This window comes from Aotus nancymaae, unplaced genomic scaffold (genome assembly GCF_030222135.1).
Source record: "Aotus nancymaae isolate 86718 unplaced genomic scaffold, 86718_ANA_hifiasm-v0.15.2.pri h1tg000029l, whole genome shotgun sequence".
NCBI classification, from domain to species: domain Eukaryota; kingdom Metazoa; phylum Chordata; class Mammalia; order Primates; family Aotidae; genus Aotus; species Aotus nancymaae.
In genome coordinates, this window is record NW_026988442.1 from 21,007,198 (window position 1) to 21,032,951 (window position 25,754).

At 43.9% G+C, this 25,754-nt stretch overlaps 1 protein-coding gene across 2 annotated transcripts in view; it reads right to left on the bottom strand.

Annotated features, from left to right (window-relative positions):
- Positions 1-416: 416 nt before the first annotated feature.
- The window catches only part of CHD6 (chromodomain helicase DNA binding protein 6), a 199,830-nt gene continuing 174,492 nt past the window's right edge, over positions 417-25,754 (bottom strand). For both annotated transcript variants that reach the window (XM_012455000.3, XM_012455001.2), the window contains exons 28-37: positions 24,078-24,138; positions 23,128-23,344; positions 21,457-21,665; positions 18,517-20,091; positions 15,176-15,327; positions 14,559-14,765; positions 13,159-13,611; positions 11,300-11,491; positions 10,164-10,283; positions 417-3,312 (exon numbers count right to left, since the gene is read on the bottom strand). In XM_012455000.3, coding sequence (XP_012310423.2) covers positions 2,416-3,312; positions 10,164-10,283; positions 11,300-11,491; positions 13,159-13,611; positions 14,559-14,765; positions 15,176-15,327; positions 18,517-20,091; positions 21,457-21,665; positions 23,128-23,344; positions 24,078-24,138 — 4,083 coding nt within the window. In that variant the 3' untranslated portion in view covers positions 417-2,415. The remainder of the gene's footprint in view (positions 3,313-10,163; positions 10,284-11,299; positions 11,492-13,158; positions 13,612-14,558; positions 14,766-15,175; positions 15,328-18,516; positions 20,092-21,456; positions 21,666-23,127; positions 23,345-24,077; positions 24,139-25,754) is intronic.

A 25,754-nucleotide genomic window follows, 5' to 3' on the forward strand; every position in this document is an offset into this window, starting at 1 on the left:
AATTTATTATGTAAGACATGGGGTGAAGAATGATCAAGGAAAGTTATGGCTGTGAGTGACATGGAATTAGATGAAAAGGCTCAAGTTTGCTGAAGAGAGTTTAAATTTGGCTTTTGCTCTTGGAAACGTCAAAATAATCATAAGAAGCACTTTTGCCTTACAGAGCAAATAATCCACAGAGTGTCATTTTCATTTTGCAAACAGGGTCACAACAGCAGTCAAATAGAAGCCTAAACACCCAGAGAGTTAACATACAGATTCTATAAGGTATAACAAGGGATTGAGCATGCTGGTGGGTTTTTAAGTCAGATCCACATTGAACCCTGTGACCTACTGGAAGTTATAAGTGGAACCTGGGGAAAGCAGCTTTTCCATACAAAACAACAATAACACAACGACAACAAAGAAAACCAGACTCTGCGGGATGTCTATAATACTCATTTGCAGTAAGGCTTTCAAGATACAGGAATTTTTATAGCATTTGTATTTTAAGGATTTAGGGCAAATACATTTTTTTTTCTACTTGATAAAAAGAAAATTAGTACTTAAAAGGTTCAAAAATATATTGATTGAGTTATTTTTTTACATAAATAAATTATATTGATTTTTAGGATTTAACAGCTGAAAAAACCCTTTCTGCTTCCACTGGAGGCAAAACTGAACAAAATGTTAGTGAAATAGAGCAGCATTTCTAAGAAATCTGTGGTCAGCATTGTAGATCATCTATGCTACAAGGATGTCATGAAACAGGATTTGCTCAATTACTGGATTCTTCTTCCATGATCAGTTATAGAATTCCTGGTTTATATCTCTGATTCATAAAACTGGGACTCCACTTTTTGAAGATACATCTGATTTTTTTCAGTCACGGTTTAACAGACTTCTTTGAGATGCTCATTTTAACATTTACATAATTTATAATCCCAAGTGTATAAAAGACAATGACAAAAGCATCATAAATAAATAATGCAAAATGAAATAGTTATGTCAAACTTTTGGACCTTCTGATAAATTAGCAAAACTGTAACAGAAAAAGTAAAAAATACAGTAAATTGTGACAACAAAAAGTGAAACTGGTACTAGTAACACTTGCAACATTTCCAAGGGTCCTGCGCAGCCCTGCGCCCCCAGAGTACTGAACCATGAGCTTATTTCAAGTCTGAGTGTGAACTACCTGTGAAGAGTGAGACCATCAGAAGGGACATTAACATGAAGGTGAAAGGAAATGGGGAAGTGCTGCTTAGGCAGGTTCTTTCTCAGTTCCTAAACGTGGAGAAGCTGAGGAAGAAGAGAAAATAATGTTGATGTGCAATGCAGTTTTGATTAACTAATTTGGAATTTGGGTCTAACTGTCAGATATAAACAGAATGGAGAAATTAGTGAGAAGTAACTTTTCACAGCTGTATTATAAAGGGTGGTACCCACTTGACAGCCTCAGATACTCTTGATCAGAGGACCTACTGGCAAGTGCTGGGCCACTGTCTTCTCGCAGGCTCCATAAAGAGCCTTATTCTGGGTGAAGGAAAGCCTGAAGTGAAAATCCATTCGGTCCTGGTGCTCTTTCAACACAGAAAGGCAAATTAATCTGTAAGTGAACCAGGTGAGAGCAGAATGCTAGCCATGTGCTTGTGAAGCAGCATGTAGCTCTAAGGAGCTCGGGTACTTGCCCCACCCCCGTCGCCAGCAATAACTCGTGGTGGGTAAAGCTTTCTTGAAGCGAGAAGCATCTTTTAACTGGGGAGAGGGATGTATAGAAAATAATGCCTAATCAGTATTTCTTCTTGCTGCAGGTGTCTGAAAAACCATGAAGGGGGAAATTATATTACTACCGGTGAGATTTTTGATTTTTATAAAGAAACGAATATATGTATTTTCAACCATTAGTTATATGCTTTTGTCTATACTACTCACTTAGTAATCATAAAATAGGGAAAGATTTTAAATCAAAAATATGCACTAGCACTTCCTTTTTCTGTGCTTTTTGGTTCCCTGTGACATTCTTTCTGTGCAACCCAGCTCATGGAAAAGAGCTCCTCTTTGTCTGTTCTTTGGCCCTTCAATGGTAAATCCCTAGACAGCTTTCTTTTGCCACTTTTCCTCCTCAAGTAAGTGGGAAACTTGGAAGAGAAGGGGGTAGGGTGTGTCACCAAGTACTGTATCAACTACGATTGCTGGAATGAACTGGATAACAGAATGAGAATTCTGTGCCTCCTAGACTAGGTAGACAACACTTATCTAATAAAGTGGTGAGACCCTGTGACTATTAACATCTGTTACCGTAGTTCTCAGACAGGAAATCAGGTAGGTAATTTTACTTATGGAAACACAGGTTCTTATGGAGGTGAAGTGAGGGAAGTAACAAACCTTTATGGGATAAGAAACTTACAAGTCACAATTTCCGAAATGAAAAAAGTTCTAATTGGTGTTGTTGTTGGAGTCTTTGAGTGCCCCTTCCCCAGCCTGTGCCACATGTTCTCTCTCTGTGGGCAAAGGGGCGCTGGGTTCGGTACAGTTCTGATCACTGCTGGGCTCCCTTTCACAGCTGGGAGCAGGCTCTGGGTGGGAGTTGGGGTTGTCCCCCTTTGTCTTCTTCTTCTTCCTCTTCTGGCTCTCCAGACTTACTATTTCTGAGTGTCTGGCCTGCTGCATGGCTGGCAGAGCCATGCCCATACCAGGGGAGAGGAACATGGATGGGTAAATGAGTCCAGGAGACACTCCTGGGATGAGAAATGGGTTAAAAGCCACAGGACTACTAGTAGTTATTGCAGGTTCAGACTGATCAGAAAATGGGCCTGGACCAGGCTTGTCTTCAGCTAAAGAGTCTGTTTTTACATCATGGCTACTTGGCTTGTTTTCCGAAGTCTTTTCAGTCACTGCCGTACCACTTTTTGTTGTGCTTGATAGAGACGCTGGAGCGGTGGAAGTGCAGGTGGTTGCCATGGGTGCATTGAGGAGTCCCCCAACGCCGAACATCTGGGGCACAGCAGCCATGCCCGGCAGCATCATGGGCAGCATGCTCAGGGTACTTTTGACCTCTTCACCCGTTGGCATCGTGGCAAAGCCAGCTGGAAACCCCACTAGCCCAGTGAGGGGGATGCCTGGCATATTTCTCATGTTCTGAAGTCCTACCAGGTCCATCCCAGCAATCAGTCCATTCATGAATAGTGGCCCCATTCCAGAGGGAGAGTCTGCCACAATGGAAGGAGTCTTCAGGAGTTCACTCCGAGGCCGCCTCCCTCTCCTGCGGGGGCCTGTATCTCGAAGAACAGGCTCAGCCAGGGTGTGATTGAACTTGTTTTCTGGAAGAAACCCCTGGAAAAACAGAAACACAAAATGAAGGCGACAGGATGGCAGGTGGTCTGCTGACGGTGACGACCAGGGCTCTGTCCCGTGCTGGCCTGTCTCCAGCTGCACGAAGGGTTCCCAGTAAAGGAGTACCTCCTGCCTACATGTGCAGCTATCAGGCCTGATTGTAGCTGACAGGCTTCTCCCTCAGCAGCTGAGAGCATTTTGTGGCATGGGCACTACAAGGGCACCTGTCACTGCCCAGTGGTAATTCCAACATGCTGACTGGCAAAAGTGGCACCCAGTCTGTGAGAAGCTGGCAGAAGAGAGTGGGGAGCTGGAGAAAGCAATAAAGGTGTCCTGGTTCTCGGCAAGACTATCACGGCTGAGCCCCCTTCACCAGATCCCAACACTTGCCTTCCTCTTGACACAGGTTTTTAATGAAGCAACAAAGCAGAATATGTAAGGCAGGGTTTTGAAGTCAGATAGACCCGAGTTTAAAACCTGACCGCAACCTCCTTGCTGTAGGACTTAGGACATGTCAGTTAGCCTCTGAGTTTAAGTGAAAAAGGACAATTGTACTTTATAGAGTGCTGAAAGTTACCTGTTTAACACATTACCTGATCCACAGGAAGCAGTGCTTGCTAATGGTACATTATTTATTGTGTGTGTGCACACCCCACTCCTCTCTGAATATAATGGGATACATATATGTTTGCTGAATAAATGAAGGACTTCTTGAACATTGTTGGGGAAATTGCCACCAAAGTAAGTGGTGGTTCTCCCTAAGGGAGACCATCTTTTTTTTCCTCTATTTGGAGGTTTACTCTCCAATTTTCTTAATTAGCAGAGAGCTCTGCAGTAAAGCACTTCTGCTGCACGTGAACCACACTGTGACAGGGCCGAGGCCTCAACATGGGTGATCTGGCACCTGTACTGGACATTCCCACTGCCCATCAGGATGGCTGAGCTGCACAGAATCACAGGGGAGGGCAGATCGCTCCAGCAGCAGGAGGCGGCACGTGGAGAGGAAGGCGCAGACTGCAGCCCCACACCCTCCTTCCTGAGAGTGGAGCTCAGGAGCTCTGCAGGGCAGTGAAAATGCAGCCAGGAACCTGCTCCCTGGAGCGTAAACAAACCACTGCAATTACGATGGATCTCTCTGAATTTATAATCCCTAGATAGAGAGAGAGAGAAAATTTCTTCCCTACAGATAGGGAGCAATTTCTTTCAGGGCTTAGTGCCGCAGTCCCTGTACCCCTGGAGAACTGCACGCCTTTCTCTTGATTGCCCTCCGCGCCTCAATGCTATCAGCTAATTTATCAAGTAGTACATGCCCATGGTATTAAAAAAGGTGAATCATACTTGTGCAGTTGAGCAGTCTGTGTTTCCTCATACAGAAGAGGCGTACGGTGTGAGGACAAAGCCCTTACCTGCTGGCGCCTTCCCTGACTGCCTGGGCATCTCCTTCTTACGGTTCCTGTTATAAAGTCAGTGCTATTTTACCCCCTTCCCTTTGATTACAGCAGTGGTGAAGCAAAATGTTCAGAGTGGCCTCAATGGATCTTGTCACACTGGATTCCATGGAGGACAATGGTCACCATCAAGGCCGGATTGCAGAGCCTAAGGAGCAGCATGAGGCAGAAGAGCTCAATGGTGTGAGGGGGCGGGTAAGGCCTCTGGGAAGCTGAGGCAACTCCCCCAGCTGCACCTGCAGCCTTTTCAGGATTCTCTTTTGGAATACCTTCCCTTCCACTAGAGTCTGCAGAGTGGGGCGTGGGGATGTGACAAGCAGCAGCTGAGGCTCCACCAGCCCACAGCTTCCTTGCCTGTGAGAATCAGAAGCAGGGACCTGGCTGTACCCCTCCATGGAGCACGCTCCTGAGGCAAGAAAGGAGGTGCAGGTCTCACAAAGAGATACCAGAACGGCCAGAAAAACACCACAGAATGTAGAGAAAGAAGTCAGGGAAGCTGAGGATAACTATGGGCTGAGACTGGCCACCAGGCCTGAGGACAGTTAAGAAATCTATTTACAGTCTTCCGAAGGATACCTACTTTTAACTTTAATTCAGCAGCTGTGGCATTTCCCACTTTTTCCACTGCCTCTCTTCTCCCAAAACTATGACAGAAGCAAATCCGTAGAAGACCCACCAGATTTTTATTTAAGGGGCAACTGTAAGGTTAGTTAGTAGCACTGGTTTCAAGTTTTTATGGGCTGTAAGGACACACGTGCATAGTGAGCCCCAAATGAGCAGCGAGGGGAACGGCTGTCAGAGGCAGCAGGGAAGGTGGTAGTGGTAACAGGATGAGTGGCAGAAGAGTGGAGACCACGAAGGAAGCACTGATCGTGTGTCAGGCGCTGTACAAAGGGCTCCAGCGGCAACTCAACAAATCAGTGAATGAGCCCTGTGGAGTCAGTACTATCGTCATGCCTGCTTTACAGAGAATTTACAGATTCACAGATGTGTGAAAACGTACATAATTGAATGTTTCTGAGTCCCCAGAAATAGTTACTTTTTGAAGTCCTACAACTGTCCTTCAGTGTCCCAAGAATATTAAAAAAAAACCAAAATACCCTGTTCATCATAGACAAAAAAACTTTATGATGGCAACTTTAAGAAGAAAATTCTCTTCAAAAGCCTTGGTTTGTATCGCAGAGCTGGAAGAAACTCCTGAAACTGTTAGATTTAGTCCCCTTTGTTTTCACAAACAGGGAGGGGCAGGGTACAGGTGGTCAGGGACAGAGCAGGTAAGAACACAGGCCCACTTCCTAGCCCAGGACTCTTTCCATAGCACTCCACACCCTCTCTTCTTCCCAGCATGACCTGCCACTTGCAATTTGCTAGGCTGGCAACTACCCACTCTGGCTCTAGGGAGGATCACTGGGGAAGAATTCCTGGCTGGTTCCTGTTTCTAAAGAGAGACAGTAGGACTTCTTGGATCAGGGCCAGGCTAAAAGGATAATTTCTCACCAGTTTGTTTTGAGCTCATCAATGCAAATCACCTCATTCTGGGCCAGCCACTCTGTCTACACAGCACAGTCTCAGGCCCTTGCTGGCATGGCACCACAGCCCAGGGCACTTTGGCCTAGGAAACAACAACCTGACCACAGGGCTTTCTGAGTCCTCTTCCCACAGCCTACCCACCACCGGGAGGCAGAGAAAGGTGGTGGGAGTGTCCTTCCTTTACATACATAAATGTGTCCTCATAACTCTCCAGCAAGAGGTGGCATGTTCCATCTCAGAAGTCTTTTTGTTAGGAAGAAAATAAGCCCAGCACTTGATGAATGGTGGCTCCTTATTTTCAAGCAATCTGCTATAAATTAGATCTTCTTTAACACACTTTGAGAATCGAGGACCAGCCTGAGCCCCAAAGGATCTTTGGCCACCTTGGCCCTGGCCCAGTAAGCACAAGCAGCACTCACAGGCTCTGGGATGTCAAAAGCAACCTTTCCCCGCCCTTGCTTAGAACCACAGATGTAGAGAGAATGGTGGGTCCTTTCAGAAATAAGAGCTTGCTTAGAAGGCACAAGCTGATCTTCCTTCCCCTCTAGATGTGGAGAAGAGAAGCATAAAGGCCCCGAGGGTACAGAGAACAGCTCTTCATCTGCAGCAGAGCAAGAGGAGTGCTGGCCAAGGAAGTCAGCTTTAACCACATCCTGTGGAGGAGTCACCCCAGCTACCAGCTGCTGCCCACCCCAGTCAGGTGCCCCTCCCAGCAGCGCGGCGACCACACACAACGGCCAGGCGGGCTTTGGCAGCTCTCCCTCCTGGTAATTATACCCTGCGAGCAAACCTGCTTCCCCTTCCAGGGGAGGCCTGTGGAGGGGGCAAAGAGAACAAGGACAAGGAGCTTCCTTATGTTCAAGCACACTGGCGATAAATCCACTTTCTATAGGACTGCAAAGGCATTCTAGCCCAAGAAGCACATCCTCATCAATGTGTGGTAGTATTATTCCAACTCAAACTTAAATCTTGGGTGGAGTTAAGAGAAGGTGGTGACCAGAGCTTCCTTTCTCCTCAGAAGGTTAGTACATTCATCCAACAAACACATGCTGGGTGAAAAGAGACCGAACAATGAAATGCAATGTGTGGCTCTTCATTTAAAAATCCTAAAACCAAACCAAAACATAGCAAAAACCAGCTCTAAAAGACATTTTTGGGATAACTGGTGGAATCTGAATAGAGACTAGGTAACAGATATTAATATGCACATGTAATGGCAATAATTATGCAGGAAAATTTTTTTTTTTTTTTTTTGAGACGGAGTTTTGTTCTTGTTACACAGCCTGGAGTGCAATGGCGCAATCTCGGCTCACAGCAACCTCCGCCTCCTGGGTTCAGGCAATTCTCCTGCCTCAGCCTACTGAGTAGCTGGGATTACAGGCATGCGCCACCATGCCCAGCTAATTTTTGTATTTTTAGTAGAGACGGGGTTTCACCATGTTGACCAGGATGGTCTCGATCTCTTGACCTCGTGATCCACCTGCCTCGGACTCCCAAAGTGCTGGGATTACAGGCTTGAGTCACCGCGCCCGGCCAGGAAATTTTTTTTTATGAGATGCATGTTGAAGTATTTAGGGGTGATATGTCACATCTGTAATTTACTGTCAAATGGCTCAGCAAAACAAAAACTATACACATATATGTAAAACAAATACACACATAACTTACATATATAAACTATATTAAGTATATGTGTGTGTTTACACATATTTGATGAGCAACCACTATGTACTGGGCATTAAAAATTCAATCCCATAACCATGCAGCCTGTGCTATGCTAATTCTGTGGACACCACCCATCCAAACCACAGCACATATGCAGAAGGCCTCGAAGTGAGCTCGAAGGAAGGGAGAAGGAGTTCCTTGTGAGATTTAAATATATTTCTAAAAGGAAGGGTAGGGTTTCTGCTATAGATGTTTGTGTCCCCTCAAATTACTATGCTGAAATGCTGTGCCCCAAGCTGATAGTAATAGGACAATGGGGGATTTAGGGCAGTGATTAGGTCACAGGGCCAAGCCCTATGTATGGGATTAGTGGTCTTAGGAGAGCTGGCTCGTCCCGACACCTGTCCAGATGATGTGGCATGGGGCCTCACTAGATACCCAATCTGCCAGTGCCTTGACCTTGGATATCTGGGTCTCCAGAACTGTGAGAAATAAATTTCTGTTGCTTATAAGCTCCCCAGTCTGGTATTCTGTTATGGTAGCCTGAATGGACTAAGTTTCTATGGCAAAGAAAAAGAGCATAGTGTGCCCTAGAAGGCCTGTGTCCCAAGAAGAGCTACAGGAGATACACGTGTGCCCCTGCTGGGAAGGCTGAGCTGCCTGAGGTCTTGTTCTTGCCTTACTGCAGGAAAAGGGCCTCTGAGGCAGGCAGTGTGTTTATTTAACAAAGGAGGCTAACATCTCTGGGAAGAGGCTGGCTTGCAAGAGCAGCTTAGAAATGGGTTTTCTGGCAAAGGGTCAGCATCTGTAGGGAGGGATGAGCACTAATTTCCAGGGAACATGAAGGAAACTGTTAGACATGGAGAAACAAACAAGAAAGCCAAGGGGGAACTACGTGGCTTTTCCTGACACATTTCTAAAGCAAGAGCTCAGAGACTATAGCAAAACAAGAACGGAGGCCTTCCCTTGATGGCGTATCCAAGACACGGTATGCCGAAACAAAAGGAGAAGGTGGGGGGCAGCGTGAAGGGATGAGGAAGGACAGACGGGACACAAACAAAGATGAACCAGCTCGTACTGCTCAATAGGTGGAAGAAAGTGGGGAAGAATCCTAAGAAATGGGTAGAAGGGACATTTTCTGAGACTAAAGCAAGAGGGGAAAAAAGGGCAGCTTGTCCAATGTGACAAACTGTCTGGGGTCCAGGTCTCCCCCAAAGGGGCCGTGGTAGCAGACAGAGATGAGCAACGGCCACTATGGAGCTGCTAGACTAGCAGTAATCCAGGTGACAAACTCTGGAACACATTCCCTGAGAACATTAAATTCAAACCTCTTTCTGCACAAGGAGGAAATGATAGGGTGGGCAGTCTTTTGGAGCTATAAAAAGAAATCACATTCAAGCAATCCCACCGAGAAGGGAATTCCTACTCAAGGAAAGATGTAGCTGGCAGAGTACTTAAGAGAAGGCATTCAGGAAAGCTTGAGTTTATGGAACAACCTGGGAAAGGCAAATGTCCCCACAAAGATCTTCAGAAGCTCCCTATTCGGGCAGAAAGCGCTTTTAGGAGGTTAAAAGCACATTTAGGTATATAATTTGCCCAAGCTCAGCAAATTTTCAAGTTGAAATGTTGTTACCGCCCCCTAGAGGTTATGACTTTTCTAGTCCAAATTTGTGCTAATCTGTAAACTATAATTAACTTGGATTTGTAAGTATTCTGCAAAAGTCTTTGAAGCTCCTTCCAGTCTCATGAATGCTATAATAGGAAAAGGGTAGTGTTCGGAGTCAGCTGTGTTTCATTGCCAGTGAGGCTGGACTAGGAAGAAATGTCTTAAATGGTAGCCAGAAAAAAATTAGGAAATGAAAACTTCCAATAATGAATCTTGTTCAGTGACAAAGGTTAAAGTTTCTTTCCCCTTGTAACTCTACAAATAGGAGAAACAAAACACAAATCCAAGCTTTAGCAATGGTTTAACAAACAATTCTGGAAGTAAAGGTTGAAAACAAATGACTACTGGGAGTCACACAGTGCTCAAAAATGCCACAGCACCATTTCTCACTGCTAATCAACTTCCTGTGCTGGTTTCTAGTCCTCCTGAAAGAGGTCTCCCAGCGAACCCCTTCCCAGCTGGGGCTTTCTCTCAAGTGTATAAGGCATGGCTCAACCAGGATGCTCCTCCTGGCCCCAAACTCACATGGCCCTCTTCCTTACCCTCAGTCCTGGCTCCTTGGGGATAGCAGGAACCCTTTCTTCCCCACTCAGAGAGCTGACATCTAATTTTCCAGGTTCTTTACAGCGTGGCCTCCTCTGCTTTGGTTTGTCTGAAAAATTCTAGGATGAAAACGGAGACCAGTATTACAAAACATGCTATCCCAGATTCTTCTGATGAGGCTGACACTTTTCAACTGGTTTTGCTATTGTTCTCATCAATAGCTCTGTGCACAGGAGCTGGCCAGGTTAAGCTAAAGGAAACAGCCACCTGGCTTCACCTAGGCTTTCTCTCCCGAAGCAGCAGTGTTCCTGCAGTAAGCTGGAAAACAGGCTGTGTGGGCCCCCGGCCCTCCAGACTAGAACACCTGAGCCGATTCACCAGGCTGCCAGGGCCCTGTTAATCCCTGGCCTTTTCCTCTTGATCATTTCCCGGAATTCTCTCTCCACTGCTACTTGCCTGGCTGGTTTTGTCTGTCTCTGGAGGGTGTACATCTATGAATGTGTTCTCCTTTTCCTGTGTGCTCTCTACCTACGTATCTTATTAGTTAGGTGTACCCGGGACAATGACGGTGGTGAGGTCGATGAGCAAGTGAGAAGAGAAAAACAAAAAAAGGTATCAGTGCTCAAGAGTCCTCTCCTAAAAATGTCTAGTCTGAAGGACTTAGGACAAAGGCAGTAAGACAGCTTGAAGGGAATGTCCCAAAGCAGAGTAACCTTAAAACTAAGAATAGACAGTCCCCCAACTGCCACAAATAGTAATGTATTAACTTGAAAAGAACTCAAAGGAACATTTTCATCAGGTAGCAGAGTTTATGCAACCTAAAGATTTCTCTCTGAACTTATGATACTGTGTGGCAATTTTTTGTGAGGACAGCAGACAAGTTCTGCCCTCTTAGGATTTTGCATGTCTAGTTTCTGGCATAGTATTTTAACATGGGCTATCGTTTCTATTACTGAGGAATTTAATCAAAATTTAAACTTAAAAACCGAAGTCCTTTAACATGATGTTGTCAGCTGACAAATTTCTCCCAAATAGCTCCCAACTTCCTGGTTTCCCTCAGGATGCTTTCATCAAAAATAGCAACAAGTCAGCAGGAAGTAAACAGTGATCTCAGGCAGCACCAATAAACACTTACTGCCCCAAAGCCAGGAACTTCTAAGGAGTAGTCAGCCTGCTGCCTCAGCCAATCAAGCAGACTCTTGTTGGGAATGGCTTTCTCGGCTTGGCTGCTGGCTGCTGTGGCTGGCTCGGGGGCCGAGATGGCAGGCCCTGGCCCCTCAGGATGTGTGGTGCTCAAGGTGGCCTGCCCTGGGTCTTCATGGACTTCCTGGATGAAGGAAAAACGGGTATGTATAGTTAATCACGACAGAATGAAAATTTGTTTCTAAAAAAAGAAAACACACAAGGTGTTATTTCAATCATTCCATCTATTTCCACCCTGATATTACTCAGCTGCGGTGCTTGAACTAGAACCCTACACACACCACTGACCCACGCATAAATTCTTGCATGTGATTTGGTGTTCCCTTCACTGGAACACTCCTCTCCCGCTCTTGTCAACTTGGTACACTTTAATTCCATCCTGACTGCCGGATTCAGTTTTCCTCCTCTGTCACCATTGCCCACTGTGCCAGGCAGCACTCGCTGCTCCAGCTCCCGTCCCCACAGCACTTTGCTCCTAGCTCTCTCACGTAAAGAAAACGCCATACCACAATTCACTCACCTACTCACCTTCTATAGTTTGAATGGCTGTTACTTCTGTTTTACCAATGCCTATAATAGGGTCTATAATAATGTCAGTGCTAAGTAAGTGTTTGCATTAACAAATTTAAAAAATATTCTGAGGACAAGGGGGAAAATTTTTATCGATCATTCCATTGGAATTCTATGATAGTTACAGAGAAACCATGGTGTTGCACATCTAAAAAAGATAAACTTCTTAAAAGCTTGCAGGATTGAGCAGGGAAAGAACGTGTCACTTCAGCTTCCCAAATTACTTTGAAAGTTTAAGAGGAAGACATATCCCAAGCAATACGGCTTAGTAGTAAAGTTCTCAGCCCCTAGGGAACAAGGTCTTTGGTTTGGTTTCCAGGTTTGTCACTTAGTAGCTGGATAATCTTGGGGAAATTATTTAATGCTTTAAGGGCTTATTTTCCTCATCTATAAAATGGGAATAACGAAGTCCATGTTTAGAATGGTTGTAAGGATCAAACAAGATAATCACGTAAAGCCTTGAACACAGTAAACAGTAGGCACTCAATCAGTACTAGCTATTACTCCTTCTAAAATAAGAAAACATAAAATGTAATTTCTGTTTTGGAGCTTAAAATCCAATAAATGGGAAAACCCCAAATACAACATGAAGCATTAAGCAAAGCATAAAAGGGACCTCTCTTGCCCAGGTACACAGTTTCTGACCTTTTCTGTTGTTTGTAAATGATTTCCTTTGACTTTGGAACAAACTGTCTTAGCATGTCTCCGTCAATCTTTAACCCTGAGGTAGACGCTTTGTCCCACTTTAAGGAGGAGCAAAGTGAGGCTCAGTTGTAGCCCAATGTCACCAAGTCAAGTAGCAGAGCCAGGCTCACAATCAGGTAGCCCTTACTCCTGTTCCTTCTCCCACACCCGAGTCTTGGAGAGCCTCCCTACCCTGGAGAAAAGCTGCTGCACACTCAACCCTGCCGTCTTGCTCTGCCGTGCTGTCAACTGTGGCTCTTCTGAAACCCAGGAGGAGCAGAGCAGGGCTGTTCCTATCTGAAATGGCAAGACCTCCTGGCTCATTTCTCCAGACTGTGGGCAGATTAAGCGCCATTAACGACTTAGTAACTACCTAGTTCTACAGAGGATGGAGGGCATCTTATAATGAGGGAAAATAAAGTAGGACAACTGAAATAGAGAAAAAAGATCCACAAAATGTTTTGTGTCTGAGGAAGAAGGGTTTGTTTCTCAGTGTAGAAAGGTGAATTTTTTTAATCTAATGACCTCAATACCTACCAAGATTCCCGCCTGAAGTGTTTGCTCCTTCAAAAAGATGAGGTCCATCCCTCCTTCAACATGTTTCCGCCTCCCTCTCCGCCTCCTCATGGCCGCATCATCTCTTCTGAAGCTTCCATTGACAATCTGTCCGGTCACGGGATGGATCAGGCCAGCTTGCAGAATCCCAGATAAGTCCATGCCAAGGGTCCCCTGAAGTGAACTGATAGCCCCAATCTTAGGGGTGCTGGAGCTCACTGAGAAAGGGGATGTGCCTCCTGGGGACCCCTCTGATGAGCAGGAAAGGTCTATAGCTGACTCCCCATGCCAGCCATTGAGGATGATAGGGGTGTGCCCGTGGGTGGCAGAGAACTGCTCCAGGCCCCGAGCCTTTGCATCCCTCTCCACCTCAAACTCATAGGGACGCCTGTGCTTTTGTTCATCCTTTGTGAAAGCTGGAGCTAAGAAGCTCTCCTGTGAACACACAAACAACAAGAGAGGTTTGAATGCCACACAAGTGGCTTAACGCCAACTCTTTCTCCAGACCTGATTTCCCTAGGCCTTATATTATTTCTAATCATCTTCTTAAGAGTTCCAACTCAGGCCTCCTCAAACCTGAACAGCTTGTTAAAATGCAGATTCTACTTCAGTGGGTCTGAGGTAGAGCCTGAGAGTCTGCTTTTTTAACAGGTTTCCAAGTGCTGATAAAGCTGCTAGTCCATGAACTACACTTGCTGTTGCAAGATAACGCAGGAATGCTCAACCTCAGCTGTGCATCACAATCACCTGGGAGTTTAAAACAACCCAGTACCTAGGACACACTCCAGAACAATTAAATCGAATCATTAGCTTGTCAAGGTTCCCAGCTGATTCCAATGTGCAGTTGAGCATGAAAACCAGCATGTTAATGATGTATCTCAAAACTCATCACCTTCACCAAAACACTAACTCCTGCCTTGATTTCCCTAATTTCTATCAGCTTCCATTGTTAGCTCAGTTCTTCAAGGGTCGATCACACTGTTCCATTCATGCTTCCCTTTCCTTATATATTTATAATCATGGAGTCATGTTTGTCAATTCCCCCCATCTTTGTATCCACTCAGAACCAACCGGAGTCTAGAACCTCTCTTCATCAGTTTCCAGCTTGGCCCCTAGCTAAGGTGTATACCACTCCAGGTGAGCTGCAAACCCCTGCTTTCATCATGCCTTTTCCTGCTCCAATACTTTTTACTAGCTCTCCACTACATACAGGAAAAAGGCTAAATTCCCCAATCAACACTAAAGGCTTGGCAAAAAAAACAAAAACAAAAACAAAAACCCTATCCACTGAGTAAATATCTGCTGAATGAATGAACTCAACTGAGACGTGGAACATGCCCATCATTCTTTGTTTTGTGGTCACTCCATTCTTGCAGGCTCACCTTCTGGATCTGGGCTGCCCGTGCTGTGCCGTTGCTGAAGCTGTGTTCTGCTACTTCTGGCTCTGAGAGGCTGGTTCGAGAACCAGCACTGCTGGTTAGTACTGGAGTAGGCAGTGTGCCTGAGGGTTCATACTGCTGGCTGGAGGGCCACTTCCCCTTTAACACCACTTGGCAGATATTATCTAGGCGGTTAATTATCACCCGGTCCTAGAAAAAAGGATAAAGCTTTGATAAGTAAGGATCGAGTTCCCTAAATTCACAAAATCCCTTGAGATCAAGGGTCAAGTTTTTCACCAGAAGGATCTGATAAGAAAAGAGCACACTCAAATGTACTCACTTTATAAGCCTTAAAATAAAAATCATAGTCTAGACAATACAAATTAAAGCCATGATACTATAAATATTAAGACAATTTGACACCTTCATCTTACAGTCGAATTAGTTAAGGGCATGTATCTAATGTTCAAATGTTACATAACTAATGCTTTTTAAAAGTATTAAACATTTTTCTGAGTTTGTTGTTCAGAACGATTCTAAAAGGTTTAAAAAAGGCAATTCAAAGCTGAGAATGGTTTGTGGGGGTGGGGTGAGGGTGGGAAATGCAAGCTCTGGCGTACCTTTGGCCACTCAGAGAAGGAATAGAGAGTTTTCTCCTGTAGCAGCTGAGCAATGGTGGGAGCTCGAGCCTCCTGTAGCTCATCCCCAATGTCTCCTGCGATGCCCGATGTTGAGCTCTTGCTCTCCTCTTCAGAGTATTTCCCTGGATAATCTGGGAAGAGTTTAAAAAAACTGATCAGGCACTTAATTGTAGTAGTGAGATAATCGTGATCTGAGAGATCAGGACATCCTGATCTTTTCCTTTTGCTTTTTAAATGAGCTCATTCTGTGCTAATTTATTTCAAATGGAGTATTAATTATGATAGCTTCTATTTCCAGGAGAACCCTATTAGTTAAGCTGTAAAAGGCCAATCCTGCTCTGGGGCTCCCAAGGCAAGTCCTCTAGTGAGAGTTTACATCCACACTCAACACAAGAAAAGAGAAAGGAAATTTTTCTTGTGTATCCAAGAGTGAAAGGAGATGAATAACCACAAAGAGGCTTCTTTCTCACTTAATGTTGTGGTCAAGGGAAAGCTGAACATTCTAATACTCTGAGATCTTTGAAGGGACGACCGTCTATGAAATGCGATCACAGCACGAGGGTGATTAATATGAGAAAGGATGAAATTCATGAAGCTTACAACAAAGGTAAGACAGACCTGATTCACTTAAAGAAACTCTGAACATTTTGATTACTTCATTCATGGAGAGAAATGGACATGCAACTTCTTTTATGCTTCAGTAATGGTGAAAGTTTATCATCAACGTGAATGAATCTTCAAAGATTCGCTTACAGGAAATGAACAGACATTGGTGAAACACTAAGGCAGGAAAAGTTGTTGCCCGCTTTCTTGGTGAAATGACAAGCAGCATCCATCCTGACATGTGGCTATTTTACTTCTGAATGTGCAACAAGTCCCCTAGGGAGTGGTAGTAGCCCCTGACCATTAAAAACAGTGCCTTGCTAGGCTTGGTGGACTCAGGATAAATATGACAGATGTGGCCCAGGCCCTCAAGGTTCTCACAGCCTTATGACGGAAGACAGCCAGGAAGGCAGGAGCAACTAAAATTATAAGCTAAGCTAACTGCTATCGAGGGAAGGAAACAAGGTGCCGTGATAGTGAACAAGAGGGAAGAACCTACTCAAGTAGGTTGGTAGACAGCCTCTCGGAGGAGGGAACTCCCATGAAGATGAGAAGGCAGAGGGGAAGGGTATTGTGGACATGCTGAGGAACTAAGTGATGGCCAGGAGAAAAGTGCAAAGATGAGGCTAGAGAGGCGGAAATCATCTAGAACATGCTGAGTCCTGTAGGCCAGGATAGAAAATTTGGATTTTATTCTAGATTCAATGGGGGACCACCACTGAAAGGTTTTAAGCAGAGGAGTTGAATTTAAGGTTTTTTAAAAAAGCAAAATGATGTGAGAGAGAAAACCTGAAAAAAGCCAGGAGACCTGGGGGCTGGCCCTGACAGGTGTACCAATTAATTACTGTTCCTTCAGGACGGTAGATTTCTAGTCTCGAAAGCAGGGCTAATCCTCTCTGCCTGACCTGTCCCACACCTTGTATGTATGGAGGATCCCTTCCAAGGTCTGCAAAAGCACTTTTAAAAGCATCAATGAAAGGGACTCCCACCATGTGTGCATATGATGCTCACCAAAGCTGAAGGTCACTACTCCTTTTACTCTGACTTAGCAATGCTGATGCTGCCACCAAAGGATACCAGTTCTGGAACATAATTTCTCCTTTAAACCATACTTGTCTTTACTTTGTATTCACTTGACTGCCTGGGTTTCCAAGGACTGATTATTTGGTGATTTTAACCCACAATAGGGTTCAAAAAGCAATGTGGGTTTTATAATTCATCACATGGCAGCAATCCTTAGTGGCCAACGGTGAGGAGGATCAGGCAAAGTTGTAGACTGGGTCCTTCTGGGTGGGCTGGGGTTACAATTCTATTAAGCTACTTTCAGTTTGTGTCTTGGTCTTTATCTTAACTAGTGTGTAAATTTTAATTTGGGTTCAGAACTCTTCCCAAGAGCTCTGAATGACTAAAACCAAGATGAGGAGTTTAAAACTAAAAAGCTAGGTAACTTGAGGCTGGGTGCAGTGGCTCATGTCTGTAATCCCAGCACTCTGGGAGGCCAAGGCAAGTGGATTGCTTGAAGCCAGAAGTTCAAGACCAGCCTGGACAATATGGTGAAACCTTGTCTATACTAAAAATACAAAAAATTAGCCAGACATGGTGGCACATACCTGTAATCTCAGTTTGGGATGTTGAAGCATGAGAATTGCTTGAACCCAGGAGGCAGAGGTTGGAGTGAGCTGAGATTGAGCCACTGCACTCCAGCCTGGGTTACAGAGCAAGACTCTGTCTCAAAAAAACAAAAACAAAAACAAAAACTAGGTAACTTGAGGGACTTAGCTTAAATCCTCTCATTCCCTCTTATTATATAAAACCACTGCCCCAGAAAGGGAGGATGTGTCTGCCTACACCCCTGAGCACCACAGTGGACCAGGCATGAAGAGAGTTGTTTTTGGTTTTCTGTTCACCCTACTAGGCCTTCTTAGATCTGAAAAAATTAAAACTACAGCTAACAATCATTTGTTGCTGTTGTTCCTCAGGATCCCTAATCACTGTATGTCTATTCTTGAAAAGCGCATAGAATCTCAGGGTCACCTAGATTCCCAACATTTTGAAATTCCTTTGAGCTTGAACCCTTATCTAAGATTTCCCTATTTAAAAGAATCAAATCTATTTCTTTATTGCTGTAAACTTTTTATTTCTGTTGAGTTACTGAAAGGAATCTAAACCAAATGCACTGACATTAAGCCACACAGTTCTGACAATGACATGAATAAATGGCTTTTTTGCTCATCTTAACAAAGATCAAATTTAATGGTATGTCTGTACAGTTCCTGAAAAACTAGCTGCCCCTATATTAAACTGCAAGTTCCTAACATCCCAAGGCTGTTCCCCTTTAGCCAGTTTGAAGCACTTTATCTAGGGGAAGAACAAACTATTTCCCCTTAACACCACACATAGCATCTATTGAATGAAAATACATGAGCTCTCTTTAACATAAAATCATTGCCCCAGAAAGGGAGGATGTGTGCCCAAATTGTATGGGTAATGCAGCCAAAGTGCTATGATTGTCTATAATCTTCCTCAATTTTCTACAACATGACCACAGTTAATAAGCTACTCTGATTTTCAGTCTGGGGCCTATGACCTTTGGTGAGGGTAGGCAGGTCTGTTTCAGAAGCTGTAAAAATACAAAGCACTCTCTCCCCCAAAACCCATCCCCCCTGTCATTTGAGAACTAGTTTATCCAAAATACCACAAGATCCTACATACTGTACCTTGACTGTGGCAGTTTCCATCTCTTTCATAATCATCTTTATTCTCAAAATCTATGTCTTCTGATTTGAGCTCGCTTCCTTCGAGAGGATATGTGGGGAAAACTTTTTGCCCCTCTGCACTTTCTTTCCAAGGTTCTTTTAAAAGCTCATGTTTCACTTTAAACAGCTCTGATGGAATAGCAGTGGGTTCACCCTCCAGGGCGATAGTATTGGTTTTGCTTCTGAACAGATCTGGGTTATAAGCCTTGGGTTTCTCGATTTCAAATTCATCATTCTCAAGGCCATGCATCCACCTCTCCATGTGTTTGCAGTGGCACTCACAGGCTGCTGGAGGGGGGAAAGCCCTCTGTAGTTCAGGAGTCTGGTTTACTGCCTCTAAGCTTCCTTTCTTGGTTTCATCTACATGGAAGCCTTGGCTCTTTTCCCTTGAGATGTCAGTAGTGGGCTCCATGAGATGCAATATCTCTGATCTTTCCCCCATGCCTGCTGCCATAGCAAAATTTTCCTCCTCATTTTCCTCCTCTTCCTCCTCCTCATCACTGTGGTTCTGACTCAAAATCAATTTACTTTCTAGGCTTTTGTTTTCCAACAAATCAATTAATTGGTGATCTGATGACAAGTTTCTTTTGGAGTCACAGACACTAAGACTGCATATATCTACAAACCCACTTTCATTTCCTGGATTCAAGGAAGGAGAAGCTAAACACTTGGCTTCCAGCTGGCCAATGCTTTCAGGTCTCTGTCCTGCCTCACTGCAGCAGAGCTCCCCTTCCTTTGAAATAGACATCAATAAATGTTTTCCATTTTTAATGTTTGCTTGAGCTACTCCTCCTGCTTCTAAGCTACCCATAAAAGCGGGGCTGGAAGCTATTTCTGCCTCATGGCCACCAGGCTGGCAGTTCCCATCTTTGCTTGTTGATATGGTAATAACATCTTTTGTAGATTTTGTATTGGTACTTGGGCTCTCCCGAAAACAGCCTGGTTCTTTGCTGAGCACCTGCTTACCATATATCATGCTCTCTAGGGACTCAGGCAGCAGACTTTCATCATGGTTGATGGAAATGACATCCTGAACTTTAGAAATAAAGTTTTCACAAGTCACATCAGGCAGGCTGAGATGATCATCTCTGCTTTCTACTTTCACTAGATTCTCAGGTTCATTTTCAAGGGTCTCTGAAGTCCTACTCATCTGAGTATATGTAAGTGATTCATATAATTTGGAGTTGGTTTGGTAAAGGCAACAGAGATTTCCTGGTGCCTGGGTGTCAGATCTTTTATGCTGAGCATAGTTTCTATAGGCATCCAGGAAGGACAGCTGGGGGTCATTCATAATGTAACAGTCAGTACGGTTCAGCCCATGTTTGGCGGTGCCGATGAGCAGGTCTCGATCATGCTTCCCACACTCCCACCAGACTGGGAGGTAGAGGCTAGGCCTGCACAGCTGGAGGCGTTCATGCAGCTGAGGGCACTTGAGCACTTGCTCTCGGACTTTCCGTAACAGTTCAATGCGGTACAGAGTTCTTGCAGCACGTTCCTCAGTGATGGGTTCAACGTAGATGGTGGTATCTGGGGGAGCTGGAGAGAAAGGGAAATAAAGCCTATCACATAAGGTGGCCTCAGACACTAGCTGCTCACCTGAGCCCCTGCATCTTTGGTATTGGGAGTTTAGCTCTCTGGCTCCTCAGCATGGCAGTTTTAAATGTGTAGGCCCCTGCTAAAATAGGAAACTGAAAAATAATGGAAGGCTTTTCTAAAGCAAGGACAGACCCAAGGGGTATGAAAGAAGAGCATAAAAACTCCAGTTCTGAAAATAATATCAGTTTACTTCAAATAAGCATGTACTAGGCCAAGCATAGTATAGTAGTAGTTCATGCCTGTAATCCCAGCACTTTGAGAGGCAGAGGCTAGGAGGATTGCTTGAGGCCAAGAGTTCAAGACCAGCCTGGGCGACAAAGTGAGACCCCCATGTCTACAAAAATTAAAAACAATTATCTGGGCATGTTAGTACGTGCCTATAGTCTAGCTGCTTGGGAGGCTGAGGCAAGAGGATCCGGGAGCCCAGGAGTTTGAGGTTACAGTGAGCTCTGATCACACCACTGTACTCTATACTAGGTACTTTATATATGTTACTTAGTTCTCATGAAAATCCCACCATACACCATCATCATGCCTGTCCTGTTTCAAGGATAAGGAAATTGGCTCAGATAAACTACCTTGCTTCAGGTGGCAGAACCAGGATTTAAATCCAAGTTTTGTCAGTGTGACTCCAAGGTCCACATCTTTCCAATATATCCAGCTCCCTGACTTAGATGGAAACACTTCAGCCATTCCACACAGAGGGCAAAGGCTGGGATGTCTTGTGTATGACTGAAGGCTCAATGTTTGCTTTACCTTTCCTAAAATATAGTCCCACAATCCAGAGTAAGTTCATCTACATATGAGGCTAAAGGGAGGCCTGAAGGAAGCTGTTCGAAGTGCTGACCAGGAGGACATTTCTCAAAATGGCTCTCTATTGGATCAGGGGATATTTAAATGACAGCCACTTACTTTCTATAATTACAAGTCCACACATGAGAAAACACTTAAAATTATTAAGATTTAATCTAAGGAAGGTGCAAAGTGCAGAATAGGATAAATCTGAACATGACTTAACAAAACCCCTATGCTTTGGAAAAAGTGGTTAATAGTCTCTCAATACTTCTGTGATGTTTTAAGCTGAATTTCAACTTTCATTGAAGTTATATCATTTTGGGAGAGAGCTTTTATTTTATAAGGTGGACCCAATTAGAAGTTTATGAATTTCTAAAAGCCCACTTATCTTTACCTAAATTCCTCAGGTAGACTCAGGTTTTCATAGGTATTCCTAAAGTAATTCTGTAATTTGAAAATCAGAATGTTCTCTCCTTGTCTCATATGACAATATATTAATAGTTTTCTCACCGCCATCTTTCCATGTGGGTAGACGACAGACGTTCCGGCACATGGCCACAAAACTATAAAAATACTGTTCCAGGCTCTCATCCGACTTCTTGTCCAAACGGGAAATGATGCGGAACTGTGTCCAGTCAAAGGTTTTCTTTTCTTGATCGTAAACAACACCAAAGGAAGACACTGTTCTATAGAAGTCTGCTTGTTCTCTCCTAGTCCACCTTGAGATTTAATCAGAAAGAGTGAGCTGTTTCTTCTTCTTCTTCTTTTTTTTTTTTTAATTGCTTGAGAGCCTACTATGAGAGCCCATAAAGTCAAGAGAGGAGGCAGAGCTGGTTTGTGTCTTCTATTATTTTTATTTAAGTTAAACTGGGCTGAGAGGCTTATAATGAAAACAGCCTATTTTTTTCTACTCCCAAAGAGGTAACTACTTTCAAATCTTTCAGCTCTTTTTTCTGGTGTTTATCTCCCTATTTCTAAATCAGGTATACACTTGCTATCTCTTGATTCATCAATTTTAGGAATTACCTAGTTAACTTCTGCCTGTAGAAGATGAAGATTTAAAAAATACTATATATGCTTAAATATCTAGCCTTATTTTTTTTTTTTAACCTGTATGGCAATATAGAATCAGAGAATCCTGGAGGGATCTTCCAGACCATTAAATTCAACCTCCTCATCTTACTGGTGTCCTGTAGGGAAGTGACTACTTCAGTAACACATCCCCTGCCTCCTCATCTCATAAAGCTTTTCTTTGTGGTTTTATGGAGGTAGGGTGTCCACAACAATTATCTTCTCTGGAACACAAAGGTTCTCTAGTCTTTATATTCTATACGACTTAAGGGAGGTAGATAATTATATACCACCATAGTCTTTATGAGGGGCTCCTGGGAAGGGTGCTCTCCTCTCCAGAGGGAGCCTAGCTAGGCCTAACGGGTGCAGAGTGAGGTCAGAGTGAGAAGCAGGGAAGAAGTGGCTCTGCTTCTTCTCTTTAGAGATAGGTAAGAAGGAAGAAATCATTCCCTGAACTATCAAATTTCACAAGACAGGAGTAGAGAGAAGTATCTGAATTTGTTATGCACTCTTCTTTTAATTCATGGGATGTTTCATCAGAAGGATATAGAGAGAGGACTCAAGTAACTGCAGCTTCGTTGATACTTTCTGGTGGCGTCATTCCTAGCCCATGCTGGCCTTCTGTAAGCCTTTTAGAGCTTAATTCTCAGATGGGCAAGTAACTGCTAGTAATTTATTTCTTCCTTCTGGGTTTGCATTTTATGGTATTTATTGCCCTCAAAGGCTTGAGGGATTTAGCTACAATAAGACAGCTTTAATGCACATTGTTCCTTTGTTGCTAAAAGAATTAGGGGGTCTGAAATGGTCTGAGACATTCCAGCGTGGTGTTTCTAAACCACATCCCTAGAGACTGGGGTTTCACTTGGGGAAGAGTGTCAAGTTAGAAAATCATAAGAATCTGGAAACTGTAAACACACGGTGTTCCTAGACCTCATCAGACTCTCATCACCATGATACCATCACAATTGAAGGCTGAATGTAATGAATTCTGGAGATAATCTAACTTCACACGAGAACAGAAATACACTCATTCTCCAGCTACCAGCTTTACCTTTTGAAAACTTTACCCAGTGGGTGGCTGAGCATGCCCCTTTGGCCACTGGCTTTTACCTCTTTTGGGCTTCCTTGTTGATGAGTTCCATTTCTGAGGTTCTCCTGAACATCTCTTCCTGAACCCAGTATCCTTGGTTACCTGGTCCCAGAATTTCAGGCCGGCACAGTTCCTTGCGGTTGCAGCGCTGGTAAACAGTGACCAGACGTCTGAGACGAGCTGTGAGAGCGGATGAAACTGGCCAGGGCGATTTGTCTGGGTCGGAGCCATCCTGGGCTTCAAACATCAGTGAGGATATTAGTATTTACAAACAGAACTAAAACAGGAGTGACTGTCTTACGGTTTTGTTAAAAAAAAAAAAAAAAAAAAGCTGACTCAATAACTTAGTCAAAGTAGTTACTGTTTTAATAATTGGCCCAGGAACTAGGCATGGCTGGAAGGGCTGCAATTTTGCCTTAGATACAGCTTATGCCAATTCTGTTATCTCTCAAACACAGAAGTATCCTTTTGTGGTGGCAGTACCGATTTGAGGACCTTCCTCTAAAGCACGGGAATGAGCAGACCCTTTGTTGCCTTCTCCATAAAAAAACTATGAGCTTTGTAGCTGGGCCTTCCAATTACCAAAACTCTTGTCATGTCTGAATTTAGAAAATTCAAAAACCAAACTAAACCAAACCAAACCAAACCAAACCAAATCCCCCAACCTTTCTTTATATATATAAAAAAAAACAGTCATCACAATTCCTTTTTACTTCTCAGACCCTATTCTAACTTAAGATATTAACATTTACTTCACTTTCAAATTTTAATGCCAGGTAGAGGAAGCCAGAGCCATGTTAAAGCTCCATGTGTAACTCTAGGAGAGTTTGATGAAGGTCAACTTACTTGGCTTTTTAAAAGAGCCTCCTTAAAAAAAAACACATGTTAATAGCAAACACATCAATGCCCTTAGGATAACTAACAAACTGGGACCTTACTTTTCTATGCCTTCAGAAGGACATAGTCTCACCTGCCCGGCTGTCATCCTTCTTTTCACCAAAAATGCCATCACCTCCATCACTGGAACTCTCCTAGGGATAAATAAAGCCACCCCATCAGCAAAACCCATCAGCAAAACTGCAGCTTAGAAGAAACTAGCTCAGAGAGTCCCAATACAGAAAGAGCAAGCATCACACATAAAAGACGTCTCCTGCCAATGAACAACTCAGACCAAGATAGGAGCTGATAAATAAAGCTTACTTCTGCACAATCTTAAAAGAGCCAAAAAGCAGTTTATTTAAAATAAGTTTTTTTTCCCTTTTCCTGGAACCATGTGGAATGCTTCTGCCTGTAGAGAATCAGCCTGAGCAATGATGAACTGGCATGCTCTCCCTGGCAATTACATTTCACAAGTACTATTTTAGTTGTGAATTTAAATATTTGCTTTACTATCGTCACTTGCAATTTAATACTGTCATTTCACAAAGGTTGTGCCTGCATTTCTGTTCTTTTGCTGTGAAAAAGTGTCACGCTTGTGTTCATTATGGTTAGCTTACTTCACAGCAACAGACACTGTTTTCATAAAACACTACTGCTCCAGACATGAAACCTGATGGCGCAAAACCCCGGGAATTTGAAATTAAAATCACAACTTGAGCTCTAAGTGAATCTGGAGTAATATCACAAGTACTGAGCTTGCCCAAGTTGGTGTATATGTCAAACTGGCTTTAATGGATTCCTTCTCTTGGTCTCAGGAATGGAACTTTTAACACTCCTTATATATAATGCAGGTGGGAATTTGAGGGGTAGGAGAAGTGATTGTGCTATTTTTCAACTGGACTCCAATTTCAACATTAAAACTTACTATATTTTGACTAGCATCTTTTGACCTGAATGACAGTACAGAACAACCTCAGTATTCAAAACTTGGCTATTTTAGAGTACAGAGTCAGAGACAAGGGTCAGCAAACTGCACCCTTCAGGCTGTTTCTGTGAGGATCTCAAGCTAAGAATGGTTCTTACATTTTTTTTTTTTTAGACACAGTCACGCTGTGTCCCCAGGCTCAAGCTCAGTGGCGCAATCTCAGCTCACTGTAACCTCTGCCTCCTGGGTTCAAGCGATTCTCCTGCCTCAGCCTCCTGAGTAGCTGGGACTATAGGCAGTGCCACCATGCCCAGCTAATTTTTATATTTTTAGTAGAGATGGGGTTTCACTATGTTGGCCAAGATGGTCTTGATCTCTTGACCTTGTGATCCCTTGCCTCGGCCTCCCTAAGTGTTGGGATTACAGGCGTGAACCACCGCACCTGGCCGGTTCTTACATTTTTAAAGGGTGGCTGGGCGCGGTGGCTCACGCCTGTAATCCTAGCACTTTGGGAGGCCGAGGCGGGTGGATCACGAGGTCAGGAGTTCGAGACCAGCCTGGCCAGGATGGTAAACCCCTTCTATACTAAAAATTAAAAAAAAAAAAAAAATTATTTGGGTGTGATGGCATGTGCCTGTAGTCCCAGCTACTTGGGAGGCTGAGGCAGAAGAATCACCTGAACCCAGGAGGTGGAAGTTGTAGTGAGCCAAGATCACGCCACTGCACCTCAGCCTGGGTGACCGAGTGAGACTCTGTCTCAAAAAAAAAAAAAAAAAGGGGGGTGGGTGGGAAAAAAAGGGAAGAAGAACATGCAACAGAGGTCATATATGGCCTTCAACCAAG